This window comes from Salvelinus sp. IW2-2015, linkage group LG4q.1:29, assembly GCF_002910315.2.
Source record: "Salvelinus sp. IW2-2015 linkage group LG4q.1:29, ASM291031v2, whole genome shotgun sequence".
Taxonomy (NCBI): Eukaryota; Metazoa; Chordata; class Actinopteri; order Salmoniformes; family Salmonidae; genus Salvelinus; species Salvelinus sp. IW2-2015.
The window spans coordinates 5,619,290-5,639,052 of record NC_036842.1 but is presented as its reverse complement, the minus strand read 5'-3'; the positions used below and the strand labels follow the sequence as shown (position 1 = coordinate 5,639,052).

Below are 19,763 nucleotides of genomic sequence, written 5' to 3'. Positions count from 1 at the left end.
AAGCTAGGGGGCAGAATTGTTATGTTTGGAAAATATAACGTTCCCAATGTAAGCTGCCTAATTCTCAGGCCCAGATGCTAGAATATGCATATAATTGACATATTAGGATAGAAAACACTCTAAAGTTTCCAAAACTGTCAAAATATTGTCTGTGAGTATAACAGAACTGATTTTGCAGGCGAAAACCTGAGGAAATCCAACCCGGAAGTGCCTCTTATTTTGAAAAATCCCTGTTCCATTGCCTGCCTTTCCTTCATTTAAAGGGATATCAACCAGATTTCTTTCCCTATGGCCTCCTCAGGGTGTGAACAGTCTTTAGACATAGTTTCAAGCTTTTATTCTGAAAAATGAATGAGATTTATCAAAACGCGTCACTGGATAGCTGAATGTCCTTCGATTAGTTAATGCGTGCGAAAGTTGTAGCTCGACATTTTCTTTATCTCTTTTATTGAATAGTTTACCATCCGGTTGAAATATTATCGATTATTTATGTTAAAAACAACCTGAGGATTGATTATAAAAAAAACGTTTGACATGTTTCTACGAACTTTACGGATACTATTTGGAATTTTCGTCTGCCCTTCATGACCGCTCGAGGCTGTTGATTTCTGAACATAATGCACCAACCAAATGGAGGTTTTTGGATATAACAATAATATTTATCGAACAAAAGGAACATTTATTGTGTAACTGGGAGTCTCGTGAGTGCAAACATCCGAAGATCATCAAAGGTAAGCGATTAATTTGATTGCTTTCTGACTTTCGTGACAAATCTACATTGCTGCTAGCTGTTCGTAATGTTTTGTCTAGTGATCGATAAACTCACAAACGCTTGGATTGCTTTCGCTGTAAAGCATATTTTCGTGTTTTGGTATATTTCACTTGTGATTTCATGAAAATAAATATTTTTTAAAATATTTTTTAATTTGGCTTCTGCAATTCAGCGATTGTTTACGAAAAGGATCCCGTTAAAGGGATCCGTGCGCCAAGAGGTTCTAACGAAACGGTCTATCACTCTGTCATACGGTACCCTTTAATATTTGTTGTCCTAGGCTAGCTGGCTAAAATGCTTGCTCGCTAGCCTAACTTTGATTCATGGGCAAAGTTAGCTAGTTAACATTAGCCTTCTACATCTAGCTACATATTGAACTTCCATCCTTTCAGGCCAGGGCCACAACAATGTATGAATTAATGGTTGGATCAGAATCGCCGTTACAATCATTAGCCAGTACGGAGAATTAAGTAAAACCGCAAGTCCAAATCCCTATCTCCATCCATGGCTAATTTAGGAAAGGGATCATTTTAGCTAGCTAGACACCAGAGGACAACAACACAACGAGACACAACAATTCAACAATGCAAGCTGGCTTGAAACTTCCTTTGGTGCGCCAGGACCATTCACAGTTGAGCTCGCTTAGTTTAGCTCAATGCTGATTGGCACATTTTTTACATTTTTTTTTATCAAGGGAGGCCAAATATTCACTGGCTTCCCTTCCTTTCAACGCTACAGGAAGCAACAATGTCATACTAGTTTGGACCAGACAGCATCAGATAGATGGCCTACACATAGAGACACAGAGGGGCGCTGTTTCGCTTGCTCAGATGCTTTCTCCTGTGAGATACATTAAGCCTCTTGCGAATTCAAGGAAAATTATGAAACATAAAGGGATGAAATACCACATTTTTTGGGGGTCAATATTTTGGGGAAGCCTGCCTTCCCTTGGCATCAATGAATACACACCACTGCTAATAGTTACCAATAATGGGTAATCAAAAAGAAACTAAGACGCTCTATAACCCAACAACGAGACTAAGGATTTGGTCCAGAAAAACACCCTTTTCCCTTTAGTGCCCTAGGCCCGGGTCAAAAGTAGTGCACTATTAAGAGAATAGGGTGCCATTTGGGACACGCACTAAGATGTTTTCAACCATTACTGCAGCCAGCAGGGTCCTACCCTCCCTTCACCTCTACTCCTCTGTGATGGGCCTGGCTTGGACATGAAGAAGACATGAAGATACACCTGTCTTGTGATATGTAGTCATTCTCCCACTACAGCGGTGAGGCTTACATTTTACATAAGCCTTCAATGTCCATCCTCAGCACTGTGGTCTGGTGTGTGGGTGAACAGTGTACTTTCTCCAGAGTGAGCATAAAAGAGTGACAGCTTTATAGCCACCCAGCCCTGATCCAGGCGATAGCTTATAGGTCTATTCCTCAGAACACACTATACCAGTGGTCACCAACCAGTCGATCCATTCCTAGTCGATCACCAAACATTTCTGTGAAAAAAACAAGGATAAAGCCTTGCATTCCTATTTATTTTTATTTGTTTCGCGCTGTTCAGTGGCCCTTGCGCCGGGAAGGAAAGTGCATTTCATGTGTCTGAAGGTAGAACTCTGCCAACCCGGCAGGCCCAGAGAGCAAATCAAGTGCACCTATAGGCCGAGTGCTGGTCAATCCGATTGCTCAGATCACCGTGTGTGCACAGTTTCCTCAAGCCGTTGACTGTAAAAAGAAACCTTGAATGCACAGCAAAGTTGATATTATGAGATTTCAAAACGTTTAAAATCGTAACAAGCGAGAGACTCAACGAATACAGCAAAGAGATGCTCTTTTTATGAGTACGTTCATGTTTAAGTTGTTATTCAGCACTGTCAACACTGTTCAACACTTTTATATGCCATAAAATGCACCTTCTCCATACTTCTACTCACACTTCAATGACTGAGTATAGCAGTGTTCCGATAAGCTTGCGTTGTTATTATTACTGGCTTGTGTCTTTTTTAATATTGAGGAAAATGTAACTTTCTCTTGTCATAGGAGTAACAACATGAATTGGTGCATGAGGCAGAAATAATGGAAAGATATTGACCTCATACCGTCAGTAGAGAATGCCTGGTTATTCTTTAAAAGTGATTTCCTCACCATCTTAAATAAGCATGCCCCGTTCAGAAAATGTAGAACTAAGAACACATATAGCCCTTGGTTCACTCCAGACTTGACTGCCCTTGAGCAACACAAAAACATCCTTTGGCGTACTGCATTAGCATCGAATAGCCTCTGCGATATGTAACTTTTCAGGGAAGTTAGGAACCAATATACACAGTCAGTGTGGAAAGCAAAGGCTAGCTTCATCAAACAGAAATTAGCATCCTGTAGAACAAACTCCAAAAAGTTCTGGGACACTGTAAAGTCCATGGAGAATAAGAGCACCTCCTCCCAGCTGCCCACTGCACTGAGGATAGGAAACACTGTCACCACCGATAAATCCACGATGATCGGGAATTTCAAAAAGCATTATTCTACGGCTGGCCATGCTTTCCACCTGGCTACCCCTACCCTGGTCAACAGCCCTGCGCTCCCCACAGCAACTCGCCCAAACCTCCCCCACTTCTCCTTCACCCAAATCCAGATAGCTGATGTTCTGAAAGAGCTGCAAAATCTGGACCCCTACAAATCAGCCGGGCTAGACAATCTGGACCCTCTCTTTCTAAAATTATCTGCCGAAATTGTTGCAACCCCTATTACAAGCCTGTACAATCCTCTCTTTCGTATCGTCTTAGATTCCCATAGATTGGAAAGCTGCCGCGGTCATCCCCCTCTTCAAAGGGGGAGACACTCTAGAACCAAACTGCAACAGGCCTATATATATTCTACACTGCCTTTCTAAGGTCGTTGAAAGCCAAGTTAACAAACAGATTACCGACCATTTCGAATCTCACCGTACCTTCTCCGCTATGCAATCTGGTTTCAGAGCTGGTCATGGGTGCACCTCAGCCACGCTCAAGGTCCTAAACGATATCATAACCGTCATCGATAAGAGACATTACTGTGCAGCCGTATTCATCGACCTGGCCAAGGCTTTCGACTCTGTCAATCACAACATTCTTATTGGCAGACTCAACAGCCTTTGTTTCTCAAATGATTGCCACGCTTGGTTCATCAACTACTTCTCCGATAGAGTTCAGTATGTCAAATCGGAGGGCCTGTTGTCCGGACCTCTGGCAGTCTCAATTCTCTTCACAACCCAGTGCATCCTGTGCCAACTCCTCGCACTCTCCCTCAAGTGCGCTTTCCCAGTCAGGTGTGTCCTGTTCCTGCTCCTCGCACTCTCCCTCAAGTGCGTGTCCACAGTCCAGTACGTCCTGTGCCTCTTCCCCACACTCGCCCTGAGGTGCGTGTCATCAGCCCGGTGCCACCGGTACCTGTCCCACGCATCAGGCCTCCAGAGCGCCTTCCGGCGACAGTTCCCAGTCCAGAGCTTCCGGCGACAGTTCCCAGTCCAGAGCTTCGGCGACAGTTCCCAGTCCAGAGCTTCCGGTGACGTTCCACAGTCTGGAACCTCCGACGACGGTCTACGGTCCGGAACCTCCTGAGGCGGTCCACGGTCCGGAACCATCTGAGACGGTCTACGGTCCGGAACCTCCTGAGGCGGGTTACTGTCCGGAACCTCCTGAGACGGTCCACAGTCCGGAGCCTCCTGAGACGGTCCCCAGTCCGGAGCCTCCAGCGACGGTCACCAGTCCGGAGCCTCCAGCGACGGTCCCCAGTCCGGAGCCTCCAGCGACGGTCCGCAGTCCGGAGCCTCCAGCGACGGTCCGCAGTCCGGAGCCTCCTGCGACGGTCCGCAGTCCGGAGTCTTCGGCGACGAGCTGCAATCCAGAGCCTCCGGCGACGATCTGCAGTCCGGAGCCTCCAGTGGTGGTTCCCAGGTCAGAGCCTCCGGCGGTCCAGAGCCTCCGGCGGTCCAGAGCCTCCAGCGACGGTCGGTGGTCCGGAGCCTCCTGCGACGGACCGCAGTCCGGAGTCTTCGGCGACGAGCTGCAATCCAGAGCCTCCGGCGACGATCTGCAGTCCGGAGCCTCCAGTGGTGGTTCCCAGTTCAGAGCCTCCGGCGGTCCAGAGCCTCCAGCGACGGTCGGTGGTCCAGAGCCTCCAGCGACGGTCGGCGGTCCAGAACCTTCAGCAGGGGTTCTCAGTCCAGAGCCTCCTGCGATGATCTACGGTCCGGTTCCTCCGGCGACAATCCACGGTCCGGTGCCTACGGCGATGATCCACGGTCCGGGGCCTCCAGAGACGACCCACGGTCCGGAGCTTCCGGCGACGATCCACGGGCCGGGGCCTCCAGAGACGACCCACGGTCCGGAGCTTCCAGAGCTGCGTCCAGAACCAGAGCCGCCACCAAGGGTAGATGCTCACCCGGACCCTCCCCTATAGGTTCAGGTTTGCGGCCGGGAGTCCGCACCTTTGGGGTGGGGGGTACTGTCACGCCCTGACCTTAGATATCTCTGTTTTTCTATATATTTTGGTTAGGTCAGGGTGTGACTAGGGTGGGTACGCTAGTTTTGTATGTCTAGGGTTTTTGTATGTCATGGGGTGTTGTATGTCTAGGGGTTTTGTATGTCTATGTTGGCCTGATATGGGTCCCAATCAGAGACAGCTGTTTATCGTTGTCTCTGATTGGGGATCATATTTAGGTAGCCATTTTCCTCGTTTGTGTTGTGGGATCTTGTCCCACATTGAATTGCCTGAGTGCATACCAGTAGCTTCTCGTTTCGTTTGTTCTTTATTTGTTTTGTTTTGGTGAGTTTCGATTTATTAAAAATATGTGGAACTCTACTCACGCTGCGCCTTGGTCTCATCTTTACGACGATCGTGACATCCATGCTTCATGTGGGAAAAACACATGTGGAGATCATCCGTTCACCTACTCTGCGTCTCACAAAGACTCATCAGACCAACGGACAGATTTCCACCATGTCCATTGCTTGTGTTTCTTGGCCCAAGCAAGTCTCTTGTTATTATTGGTGTCCTTTTTTAGTGGTTTCTTTGCAGCAATTGGACCATGAAGGCCTGATTCACGTGGTCTCCTGTGAAACAGTTGATGTTGAGATATGTCTTTTACTTGAACTCTGAATAATTTTATTTGGGTTGCAATAATTTTATTTGGGTTGCAATCTGAGGTGCAGTTAACTCTAACGAACTTATCCTCTGCAGCAGAGGTAACTCTAGGTCATCCTTTCCTGTGGCGGTCCTCATGAGAGCCAGTTTCATCATAGCGCTTGATGGTTTTTGCGACTGCACAGAAAATGTCCGAATTGACTGACCTTCATGTCTTAAATAAAGTAAAGCCAAATAGGGCTATCATCTGTATACCACCCCTACCTTGTCACAACACAATGGATTGACTCAAACACATTAAGAAGGAAAGAAATTCCACAAATGAACTTTTAACAAGGCACACCTGTTAATTGAAATGCATTCCAGGTGAGTACCTCATGAAGCTGGTTGAGAGAATGCCAAGAGTGTGCAAAGCTGTCAACAAGGCAAAGGGCGGCTACTTTGAAGAATCTCAAATATAAAATATATTTGGATTTGTTTAACACTTTCTTGGTTACTACATTATTCCATAGTTTTGATGTCTTCACTATTATTCCACAATGTAGAAAATAGTAAAAAAAATAAAGAAAAACCCTTGAATGAGTAGGTGTTCTATATATATATATGTGTGTGTGTTTTAATGGTTGGAGGCACCCCCGCCTTGCATGTGCTAAGCCACTGCTTATAACTAACTATAATATTAAACAGTATTGAAAATCATACCGTAAAATCATACTATATTTCTAAATACCCTGGTATACGGTATAACCAACATATTGCCCAAGCCTGAAGCAGACACAGACGCTGCTACACTTCCAGAAGACCCATCGTACACAGAATGGTTTACTATGTACACTAGAATTAGTTCGTGCAGAACTTAGCAGCAGCATATCAATTCACACACATGCTGTAAATAAATCGCTTATTTTAACCATACTCATTGGGATTTTGTCATAACATACATGAAGTGAAATATGACTCTGATAGTCAGTGGCAGCCTGTACTCCATTAAACAGTTATATGTGTCCCAAATAGCACCCCATTCAAAAGTAGTGCACTAAATCAAATCAAATCAAATTTCATTTGTCACATACACATGGTTAGCAGATGTTAATGCGAGTGTAGCGAAATGCTTGTGCTTCTAGTTCCGACAATGCAGTAATAACCAACAAGTAATCTAACCTAACAATTCCACAACTACTACCTTATACACACAAGTGTAAAGGGATAAAGAATATGTACATAAAGATATATGAATGAGTGATGGTACGGAACGGCATAGGCAAGATGCAGTAGATTGTATAGTGTACAGTCTATACATATGAGATGAGTAATGTAGGGTATGTAAACATAAAGTGGCATAGTTTAAAGTGGCTAGTGATACATGTGTTACATAAAGATGGCAAGATGCAGTGGATGATATACAGTACAGTATATACATATACATATGAGATGAGTAATGTAGGGTATGTAAACATTATATTAAGTGGCATTGTTTAAAGTGGCTAGTGATACATTTTTACATAATTTCCATCAATTCCCATTATTAAAGTGGCTGGAGTTGAGTCAGTATGTTGGCAGCGGCCACTAAATGTTAGTGGTGGCTTTTAACAGTCTGATGGCCTTGAGATAGAAGCTGTTTTTCAGTCTCTCGGTCCCTGCTTTGATGCACCTGTACTGACCTCGCCTTCTGGATGATAGCGGGGTGAACAGCCAGTGGCTCGGGTGGTGTTGTCCTTGATGATCTTTATGGCCTTCCTGTGACATCGGGTGGTGTAGGTGTCCTGGAGGGCAGGTAGTTTGCCCCCGGTGATGCATTGGCAGACCTCACTACCCTCTGGAGAGCCTTACGGTTGTGGGCGGAGCAGTTGCCGTACCAGGCAGTGATACAGCCCGACAGGATGCTCTCGATTGTGCATCTGTAGAAGTTTGTGAGTGCTTTTGGTGAAGCCGAATTTCTTCAGCCTCCTGAGGTTGAAGAGGCGCTGCTGCGCCTTCTTCACAACGCTGTCTGTGTGGGTGGACCAATTCAGTTTGTCCGTGATGTGTACACCGAGGAACTTAAAACTTTCCACCTTCTCCACTACTGTCCCGTCGATGTGGATAGGGGGCTGCTCCCTCTGCATTTTCCTGAAGTCCACGATCATCTCCTTTGTTTTGTTGACGTTGAGTGTGAGGTTATTTTCCTGACACCACACTCCGAGGGCCCTCACCTCCTCCCCGTAGGCCGTCTCGTCGTTGTTGGTAATCAAGCCTACCACTGTAGTGTCGTCCGCAAACTTGATGATTGAGTTGGAGGCGTGCATGGCCACGCAGTCGTGGGTGAACAGGGAGTACAGGAGAGGGCTCAGAACGCACCCTTGTGGGGCCCCAGTGTTRAGGATCAGCGGGGTGGAGATGTTGTTACCTACCCTCACCACCTGGGGGCGGCCCGTCAGGAAGTCCAGGACCCAGTTGCACAGGGCGGGGTCGAGACCCAGGGTCTCGAGCTTGATGACGAGTTTGGAGGGTACTATGGTGTTAAATGCTGAGCTGGTACTACTATATTATTACACTATAGGTACTATATTATTCTACTGCTAAGAAGGAGTCACTTGGGACAGTAAAATGGAGTGAGTATTTAGGCCCATACTGCTTCAGGTGATTATTATTATTTATTTGCCAATCCAAAACAAGCCTTTCATTAAAACAGAAGGTCCCCTGGATGTGCTATTCCACTCCACTGTACTGTACTGATGTACTAGCACAAAGCTAATGAGGAATGGAGAGTGCATGTGTTGAAGGGGTTTGGGTGACCCCGGGAGTGAATACAGGAAGTAATGCCCTGTATTCAATCAATTCATCTGAAACCAATTCTAGATCCATCACTTGGTTATATGGGGCAATTCTAGACTACACTCAAATACACACACATATGAATTCACGGGTGCACAGACACACAGACTGAACCCTTTGGTACAGTACTGTACGCCCTCTTCTCCTTACCTTCAGTTATTTTGTATTCAGGGGATTGAGAAGGTACCCGGTTCACAGAGTCTTTGTTGAACCACAACCCTGCTTCTATCTGCAGCCGTGATCACTGCTTAGCTTTGAGCCTATGACGATGCTGATCGGAAATCTCGTCAGAAGGTCAGACTTACTCACCGCCCAGTCATGTTTACAAATGAAGTCTTTTGGGGAGCCTGAGGTAACTCATAAAAGATTTAGGTGCCTGCCCTCCACACGGAGCAGTGGTACACCTGGGCTTGGAGTGTTCAGGTACGGTTTATAGTGCTCAGAATTGAGCAGATGAGAGTAGGGGAGGGAGACGATATGTGACTCTCTCTTTAATGAGCCAACACTCATTGTACTAAACCACATTACCAACCTCCAACCTCTCACCCAGACGGTCCAACAAAGACAGTAAAGGTATCACATCAGCGTACACAGAGAATACATGCTGAACAGTTTCAGGCAATGAGCAGAATCGACAGCCCTAACCAACTGTTGGTAGCCAAGTCCCCATGTATCTGGAAGTCCCCTGACCTTTTTGGCGCCAGGAGCTTGTAGAGCACCCAAGAGAAGAGAACAGAGCTGGAAGAAGAGGGTTCCTTTTTTTAAGTTCTGACCTAGATTTGGCACTGGGTCAGCCTTTCTGCCTGGCCTTCCCGAGGAAACCACTGGGGAGTGAAATGGGGGTACGAGCTCAGAATGTGTCAGTGAAGGGCTGGGAGCTGGAGGGTGACCACCAGGCAAGGCAAGATGCGCTGACCGATTCTCAGAGTGCAAATTAACTATATTTATTTAAAGGGACCAACAACCAAAAAATGATGGGCCTTATAGTAAAGACATGCAATTTACCGGTAAAAAAATGCATGACTGTCACGTTCGTCGTCCTCCTCATCTGAGGAGGAGGAGTAAGAAGGATCAGAGGACCAAAATGCAGCGTGATGATTATCCATTTTAATTAGAAAACTTGAAAACAACGAACAAAACAATAAACGGACAAACGAACGAAAACGCAAAAGTCCCGTATAGTGACATTCAAAAAAGACACAGAAACAGGAACAATCACCCACAACCCACAAAGACAAAACAGGCTACCTAAATATGGCTCCCAATCAGAGACAACGACTAACACCTGCCTCTGATTGAGAACCATATCAGGCCAAACACATAGAAACAGACAAACTAGACATACAACATAGAATGCCCACTCATATCACACCGTGACCAAACAAAACATAGAAACATACAACTCAAACTATGGTCAGGGCGTGACAATGACCTTTTAATCTGGTATGAACACTGTCAGTCATGACGTTTTCATCTTATTGTCAAACAAATCACTTAACATTTTTTTAATTAGCCTGTTCATACACTCCAAAATAATTCCAGCATCCAGACAGTGCACTTTGCACTCACACCATTTGATGAATGGAAAGAGAAATCTGTTACAAAACACCAAAACGTGTAATGATATTTGGCAGTTGTCATTGGGTCTGCACTCTTGTAGACTGAATTAATTGACGCGTCTTGCTGACAAAAGGACCTTTTTTGTAGAAAAGAAAAGTCCGGACACCTGAAACAGAGTTGGGTGGTTTTCGTTTAATTTGGAATAAGCTTTTATTTTCATATGTACCACTGTAGCAGTACAAATTGCATTTCAAACAAACAGGGTAAATAATAACATTATTTAGAGATCCCCCCCCTAAGTTAGATTTTTGTTGCATTTAGGGGAGCTCATCTCTCATTCAGGGGGGTTTAGCCCCCCCCCCCCCCCCCCCGGCCTCCCTGTAATTCACACTCTGACGATTCTCCTTCTTCTCTGCCCTTTCCACTCCAACTGCTCAATGGGAAAGGAACAGTGGCGCTACTTTGGACCCGAAACGTGTTGGTTTTACCAAAAACACATTTTTATCAACTTCAAATGGCATCGCATTTGCAACGCAAGGATAGTAGGTTTGATTCCCGAGACCACCTGTGCATAAAATGTTTGCACGCATGACTGCTTGATCTGAAAACATGGTCGGAGGCGCCATAAGGGTTGTGTGCGCAGAAGACAAATTGAGCTCTGTACCGCATCGCCGTGCGCCTCACAAATGTTGTAACAACGCGGAGGGCTCCGTATAGCTCCTCATTGACATGGGAGGTCCTGTATACACACAAACACACTTCCTTGACAAATTCCTTCACAACAGCTCTGCTCAACAACTCTGCTCAACAGAACTGCACTGGTCAGCGAAGAGCAAGAAGTACGAGTGCCCTGACTTCTGCAGAGGCCGTATCACCGCAAACGCTCCATGGTCAATGCAGACGTCAGATTGACTATGCAGCGCCTTTAAGTCGCTTTGCTTCGGATCAAAGCACCTGCTACATGACATATATTATATTACGAAATTCAACAACTCTTCCAACAGTGGAACTTCATAAAATGCTTATTTTATGTTAAAACCAATGCTTTTAACAATAAAGAAGCCTTTCTATTATCTTCCATTGTCCTCCTAGAGTTGCAAAATTGTCTTTCCACTACACCTCCTCAGACGTCAAACTCTGTTCTCTACATAAGGCTCCTGACTGTAGCCTTTAACACGAATGACTAAACTAAATCATTGAAAGAGAGCGGCTCTCCAGTTGGGCTGGTCTGTGACTCACTGGCACGTTTCCCGGTCAGAGGAATAAGGCAACTTCGCAGAGAGTTACACACATTAAGAAATTTTATTTCCAGAGGACATATGAGAATGGATGTGGTTCTGTATAAACAGACATGAATGCAATGAATAGGCTGTACACAATAGGATAGCACAATGAGAGCAATGGTGGTATTGACAAATGAAGGACTGTATAACACTATAGCATAAGCAAGGACTGTATAGCACAAAGCACAACTACTATGACCAACTAATAATAGTTACAACAGCAAACAACAGACACACGAGTTACAATAGTTACACCAACTCACTTCTGTCCACGCACTCCGTCACACATGTCCACTTGGAGAGAAACTGAGGAGGCTGTGTGACCTGAGCAGGTAAGAGTACTGTCGGTTGTCCGGCTCCCAGCAACCACCTGACCCTAGCAACCTATCAGTGGCCAGGTCACAGAGGTCACTGGGAGTTTTGGGGACACAATTTATGATCCCTCAGTCTCTCTGCCAATGTCAGGGAATGTGTGGAGTGAGGTGTGAGATGTGATAACAGTGGAACAGCACCATTGGCAGTGGGAATTATCTACAATAATGAATAGAAATGACCGAACAGATACTGTGTCAGGAACGTATCTGTCAATCTGATCATTACGTTAATGATTCTATGTCTTTCTGCCAGGTGACTTGGACATGACATTTAGGGTCAATGCTTTAATCATTGCAAACAACAGCAGGCAACAAGGACAATATCAGCTATGTAACAACAGCCCGGTTGTTGTTGAACACAAGATTTTTCTGGTCACAGGTTCATTATAGTTACAGTGGTTCGCTTTCACAAATTACATCACCTAGCTCAACTGCATATACAGAAGTGTAGTACTGATAGCTGCTGGGTGAGCGGTAGGTGAATGATAGCAAATGGCTGAATTGGAGGTAGCACACCCGTGCTTTATCCCTGTCTCAGAGTCCCAATCCCAAATAGCACCCTATTCCCGTGGGCCCAGTTCAAACATAGTGCACTAAATAGGGAATAGGGTGCCATTTAGAAAGCATACCCTGTCAAATGTCACAGCTGTAACATAGATGAGTGAAAATGGTCAAATAAGCCCAAGCAAATCAGGTGTTGAAGGATGACTGTATGAATGTGAAACAAATCCAGCCTAATCTGTAGAAGCAAGGTTGAATATTCTAGTTATGACAGCAAAGTAGAACTGAAGCTAACATAAGGTCAGAGCACAGTTGGACACACTATGAACAGTGCCACCATGACAGATATTTGGTCCAGTACCAACTCATCTACGATGATGAGGGCTGTGTGATGAATGTGTCCATTTTGAGGGTTCCCGATTTTTTGAAGAATTTTTGCCTTGAGCTATTACAGAATTGCATGGGTCAGACTCAAAGATAGATGGACTGCCGTTTCATGTCAATTTCCTTGCTTAAACACGGCTCTCTCCGTTAATAATCTAGATTCATGACTGCCGGAGCCAGCCTCAAGTTCACACAGTAAAAACGGCCGGCGCTACCCGCCGCTACCATTGTGCAACCTTGACTTCATAAGATCCAATTCATGCCTCGACTTCTCCAACACGCATTTTCATAAATTACAGTAAAGAAGAAATATGAGGCCGATTTATCCTCTCCTCGCGATCCACTTTCCCCTTCCGTCATTCAGCCTCTATAAGACGCCACCTCTCTCATGAATCATAATGGACAATGGGCTTTGCGGGGAAATACGTACGTCACACAGACATTTGCACCAAATTGTTTTTATTCACTGCTTTATGTTCTTCACAATACAAGCAACCAGCTCATTGAAAAGTTAATCAATTCTGATGAGGCAGGGAGCTGTGTGCTGCATTTGAAGCAAGCACCCAGTTGGTCGGTTTACTGGCCAAATATACATAATTTCCAGTCCAGGCATATTTATTTACTTGATTAATAACCCCTGTCTGTGGGAAATAGTCGAGGTAGAGTGGATGAGGAGGGTGTCATTGCCTGAAGGCTAAGGCTGTGTCGCAAATGGCACCCTATTCCCTACATAGTGCACTACTTTTGACTAGAGCATTATGGGCCCTGGTAAAAAGTAATGCAATATAGGGAATAGGGTAGCATTTGGGATGCTAACAGTCTAAATTAGAGGAATAAAAAGTTTCCCTGCAGCCTCAATCACAAGCCAAACTCTCTGCTTGTTCCTAAACACCTTGGGGACACATTCAGCTGACTCACAGCCAAAGTGGGCATCTCCGCGGATGGTTTGCTCCTGCCCTCGCTGGTCCACTGTAATTCATTATGTTGCCTGTGTAGTCTGACTAAAAAGCCTACCGACATCACAGTTATGAAGCTTAATAAAGACCCTGGAGCGACATGAGTCTGGCAAGTGAGATGGTGTAATCTGCCACTGGGCCATGATTAGAAGGAGTGCTCCACTGACTCCAGATCCACGGGGGGGAAGGGGGAACGGACGGACTCTGTATCGATTTTTTCCCCCCCATCACTACTATTTTCCCACAACCTATGTGACAAACTGTTCCACTGCCAACAAACATGACAACTCCATAGCTGGCAGGATAGCGGTGCTGTCCTTTCAGCACTGCACAGTGACTAGCACATTCTCCTTCATCTCTCCTTTATATCTGTCCCTGACAAAATGATGGGGCTCATATGAGTTTTGTGTTAACGAGAGTGGAGAGATGCAGGATTATCGACTCTCAATCACTTTCTGTCTGTTTACTGTGAGCTGTTAAGGAGATTAGGAGATATTGTCCTCTCTCTCGCTCGCTCTCTCCCTACCTCCTTCTCTGTCCCTCCCACCCGGTCTCTTTCTTTCCCTCCGTCTCTCTCTCTCTCCCCATCTCTCTCTTTCTTTATCTCTGTCTCTCTGTCTCTCTGTCTCTCTGTCTCTCAGACATACACACACAGATGGTAAACTACTGTACTGTACCACCACTGCTAACAGAGCAATGCTTCTACAAGAGGCTCGTTACATGGTTTATCACCAGGTCAATGCAGAGTAGCCTACTTCTCAACTCATTATTTTGATTATATAAACTTGTCTCATGTTTACTGTATTATATATTGGGTCATATAAAAAAAAACTTGAGTTGTGCATCAACTTCATTAATTATTCATCCCATATGGAATAGAAGTGATTCACATAGCTGGGTTTTGGGCTCTTAATTGTAAAGGACGCTGGGTACATGCATAAAAAAAAATACCAGTGAAAATGGGTCACTCGAACGAGTGAACTATAAACAGTCGACTGTGGGTCGCCAGCTGAGAACTACTGAGGTTCTACCCCCGGCTACAGCTCTGCTTCTGTAGTGTTCTCTCTCGTCTTGGGGTTTCTATCAAAACACTGCAGAGCTCTGATTAAGCCTGATGCTCTCATAGACCCTCCACAGATAAGAGGGTGGCCTCGGAATAATTCAGGGATACTCTAGTCCTTATACAATACACAGCACACTGTGCAGTACCCCCCATCTTCCCTATGAACAGCATAACCAGCCAGGGAGACCTTCACCTGATAGTGGAGGGCGAGGGCAGATGCTCTCATGAAATAGCCTGCGAATATTTTAGAGATACGCATCTTCTGCAACATACAGTATAATATGGACAACCTCACAAACCGCATATGGTAGACCTTAACCTGACAGTGGAGGGCGAGGGCAGACGCTCACATGAAATAACCTCCGAATATATTAGGGATACGCAGTCTTACACAACAGGCAGTACAGTATACAGACCTTCTGATGAAACGAACAGCTACTCATGCAATATGTGTATGTGATCGCTACGAGAATTTAACCCAAAACATTTGCATTGCGAGCGACCCACTCTTCCCAACTGAGCCACACAGGGCCTTAAATTCACAGTGGAGGGCCGGCCCTCTCATGAAAACGACAGACTACTGAACGGACTACTCAGCCATACGCAGGCAGAGTATGATGAGTCAGCAAGTCGTTTGATGATACATCCTGTCAATATGCATCAAACATCAAAGTCCTGGGCTACGTCCCAAATGGCACTCTATTCCCTACATAGTGCACTACTTTTGACCGGAGCCCAATGGGCCCTGGTCAAAAGCAGTGCACTACAGGGTGCCCTTGTGACGCAAACGTCTTCTCCATCTGCAGATGGCCATGGACTGAAGCAGCCAGGTGATACCTTTAGAATACAAGATACAGTTGAAGTCGAAAATTTACATACACCTTTGCCAAATACATTTCAACTCAGTTTTCCACAATTCCTGACATTTAATCAGAGTAAAAATGCCCTGTCTTAGGTCAGTTAGGATCACCACTTTTTTTAAGAATGTGAAATGTCAGAATAATAGTAGAGAGAATTATATATTTCAGCTTTTATTTCTTTCATCACATTCCCAGTGGGTCAGAAGTTTACATACACTCAATTAGTATTTGGTAGCATTGCTTTAAATTGTTTAACTTGGGGCAAACGTTTCGGGTAGCCTTCCACAAGCTCCCCACAATAAGTTGGGTGAATTTTGGCCCATTCCTCCTGACAGAGCTTGTGTAACTGAGTCAGGTTTTTAGGTCTCCTTGCTCRCACACGCTTTTTCAGTTCTGCCCACACATTTTCTACGGGATTGAGGTCAGGGCTTTGTGATGGCCACTCCAATACCTTGACTTTGTTGTCCTTAAGCCATTTTGCCACAACTTTGGAAGTATGCTTGGGGTCATTGTCCATTTGGAAGACCCATTTGCGACCAAGCTTTAACTTCCTGACTGATGTCATGAGATGTTGCTTCAATATATCCACATAACTTTCCTGCCTCATGATGCCATCTATTTTGTGAAGTGCACCAGTCCCTCCTGCAGCAAAGCACCCCCACAACATGATTCTGCCACCCCCGTGCTTCACGGTTGTGATGGTGTTCTTTGGCTTGTAGGCCTCCCCCTTGTTCGTCAAAACAGAGTGATGGTCATTATTGCCAAACAGTTCTATTTTTGTTTCATCAGACCAGAGGACATTTCTACAAAAAGTATGATCTTTGTCCCCATGTGCAGTTGCAAACCGTAGTCTGGCTTTTTTATGGCAGTTTTGGAGCAGTGGCTTCTTCCTTGCTGAGCGGCCTTTCAGGTTATGTAGATATAGGACTCATTTTACTGTGGATATAGATACTTTTGTGCCTGTTTCCTCCAGCATCTTCACAAGGTCCTCTGCTGTTGTTCTGGGATTGATTTGCACTTTTCGCACCAAAGTACATTAATCTCTAGGAGACAGAACGTGTCTCCTTCCTAAGTGGTATGACGGCTGCGTGGTCCCATGGTGTTCATACTTGCGTACAAATTGCTTGTACAGATGAACGTGGTACCTTCAGGCATTTGGAAATTGCTCCCAAGGATGAACCAGACTTGTGGAGGTCTACAATTTTCTTTCTGAGGTCTTGGCTGATTTCTTTTGAGTTTCCCATGATGTCAAGCAAAGAGGCAGGAAGGTAGGCCTTGAAACACATCCACAGGTACACATCCAATTGACTCAAATGATGTCAATTAGCCTATCAGAAGCTTCTAAAGCCATTACATAATTTTCTGGAATTTTCCAAGCTGTTTAAAGGCAGTCAACTTAGTGTATGTAAACTTCTGACCCACTGGATTTGTGATACAGTGAATTATAAGTGAAATAATTTGTCTGTAAACAATTGTTGGAAAAAATACTTTTGTCATGCACAAAGTAGATGTCCTAACCGACTTAACAAAACTATAGTTTGTTAGCAAGAAATTTGTGGAGTGGTTGAAAAACTAGTTTTAATGACTCCAACCTAAGTGTAGGTAAACTTCCGACTTCAACTGTAAGCAAAGCATGAGGTGAAATGAGGACAGAAAATTGAGTAATTAGCATCAACATATGCACTTGTCAGGCAGAACAAAGTTGCATATCACTATAAAGTGTATTTCCGTTAAATTAGAATGTCACTAATATTTATGTTTTGTAAATGTGCCGATTTGTATATAATACATTCTGACGTGTAAGCATAAAAAACGCATTTTTGTAATTTATGTTTGACCCCTTATAATATGCCTGTGTGTGTGTGTGTGTGTGTGTGTGTGTGTGTGTGTGTGTGTGTGTGTGTGTGTGTGTGTGTAATGTGTTTGACTGGATATGGAGAATCAGGCAGTGTCTGTGAAACAGCAGCAGACAATGTCCCCAACGGCACCCTATTTCCTACATACTGCACTACTTTTGACCAGAGGCCTATGAGCCCTGGTCAAAAGTAACACACTATATAGGGAATAGGGTGCTATTTGGGACATGAGGGCACTGAGTAGCAGAGCAGTGCAGGCAGTGAAGTGGAGGGCCAGGGGCTTGCAAAGTTTACAACCATCTGCTCCAATTACAATACAGATGCATCTCATTACAGTTCCAACCACCAAACCTCTCTCTCTCTCTCTCTCTCTCATACACACACACACGTGTGTGCACGGAAACACACAGACAAAAACACACATACACACAGGCTCGCACACACACACACACACACACACACACAAATGTTTTTGTATTTTCCATTGTCTCTGAAATTCTGTTTTCTTGACATCTGTAGTTGCCTACATCCTGTAATGCATTATGATTGATGCAAAGAACATGTCTCCCTCCCTTAATCTCGTATACACACACAAACACATACACACACACACACACGCAGAGAGAGAGAGAGAGAGAGAGACACACACACATTTCGTGGATCATGCCCTTAAAACCAAAACACTGGTTTCAGTGAAGTCATCCACCTTTGATGGGAATCAGCAGGAATCACATTGTGCTGTGCGCCGCACTGATGTCCAGAGAGGGTTAGTTTACGCACCAGCTTACTGGACCAGTTCGTTCTTATTCACACACACACCATTCCGTGGAACCCCGTTCAAAAGAGCTTCTTCAGTGCATTTTACGCAGTATGTGGAAAATCCAGCCTATAAAGTGGACGGAAATAATACATACATTTTCCCATCTGGATGTTGGTTAACTCAACCTATAGGCTATTATGTGCATTTGCCATGTTTGTGAAATTAGTCTTTATCGACTGGTATATCTTGAACTGTCTAATTGTAGCCTACCCGTTGTTTACACTGGCGTATTTGTTGTAGCAAGTACAATTTGCGGGACTAAGCACTGATACCATAACCATTCCACTTAACCACAGGATTATAACAATAACAACAGCTGCTACATTGTAGTGCACTGCTCTGCCCTGCACTGCAAACTCGGATAGCCCAGTCCATGTTTCGCTCTGACACACTGGATGTGCTTGCTGCGCATTTCTGTCAAGTGAAAGCGTCATCATCAACGGCCGGTACCCTACACACATGGCTAAGGGGAAAGCTCAGTTTAATCAATGACAGGGTGGGCAATAAAGGATTCTGGAAAACATATTTAAGCACTCCGCAAAAGAGGTTTTAACACATTAACTACAGAGGATTGTGGGTGTCCAAACGAATAAATAGCAATAATGTCACTGCTGACAGTGGCAATCTGTCAAAAAAAGTCGTCTAGGCGAATATCCCCCGTCAAGGTAGACATACTGAAAGTAAAACATAAGCCACTATATTAAATCACCCGGACTACATACAAGCAAAGTAGGCTACACAAAGCTGAAAAAAACTTGTCTTTAAAATGTCAATACTGCAAATTCCACTCCATCCCTCTCCATGCACTCAAGCAGCAGGTCCGCAACGGTGTGTGCGTGTGTGGAGAAAACACACGGTGCTCACCTTTTCCAAGTGCCCCATATGAACAGCAGAAAAGGACTGCTAGCTGTAAAAGCATTCCAGTGTGTCTTCTGGTCTCCAAATCCATGTTCGAAACGAAAGGATGCTACTGGAGGACAGAGCCCTGTCCTGTCCTCTAGATCCGTCAATTAATCGCGCGCCTCTGTGTGCTGCCTGTACGTCTGCTCTGTCCTGTGCAGTGCTCTGCTGCTCACGCCATCCAACTGCTGCCGAGTCCGACTCGAGGAGGAACAATTGAATGCATTCTTTGTGGAGTGCTCAGAGAGAGTGAGAGAGCAGGCTGAGACACACCTCTACAGCCCCAGCCTCCGTTGGCGTTAAGTCAGCAGACTTTTTGTGTCCACTAAGCAATGCCTTCAAGACCAAAAATTCCTAGGCTGAATTTAGTCTTCTATTTAACTAACTTCTGGCGCTGTGTCTCAGTTACAGGTATGGTTACATCATTTAGCCCAACATTTAGCCTGAGCTACTGTATGAGTTGATATTTTAATGAGAGGTAGGCGGTTGC

General features: G+C 44.8%; 1 protein-coding gene across 1 annotated transcript in view; it reads right to left on the bottom strand.

Annotated features, from left to right (window-relative positions):
- Positions 1-19,487, bottom strand: part of LOC111961300 (contactin-associated protein-like 4) — a 198,404-nt gene extending 178,917 nt beyond the window's left edge. Inside the window, exon 1 of the mRNA XM_023983461.3 lies at positions 19,238-19,487. Within this exon, the coding sequence (XP_023839229.1) occupies positions 19,238-19,322 (85 nt within the window). The 5' untranslated portion in view covers positions 19,323-19,487. The remainder of the gene's footprint in view (positions 1-19,237) is intronic.
- Between the last annotated feature and the right edge of the window lie 276 nt (positions 19,488-19,763).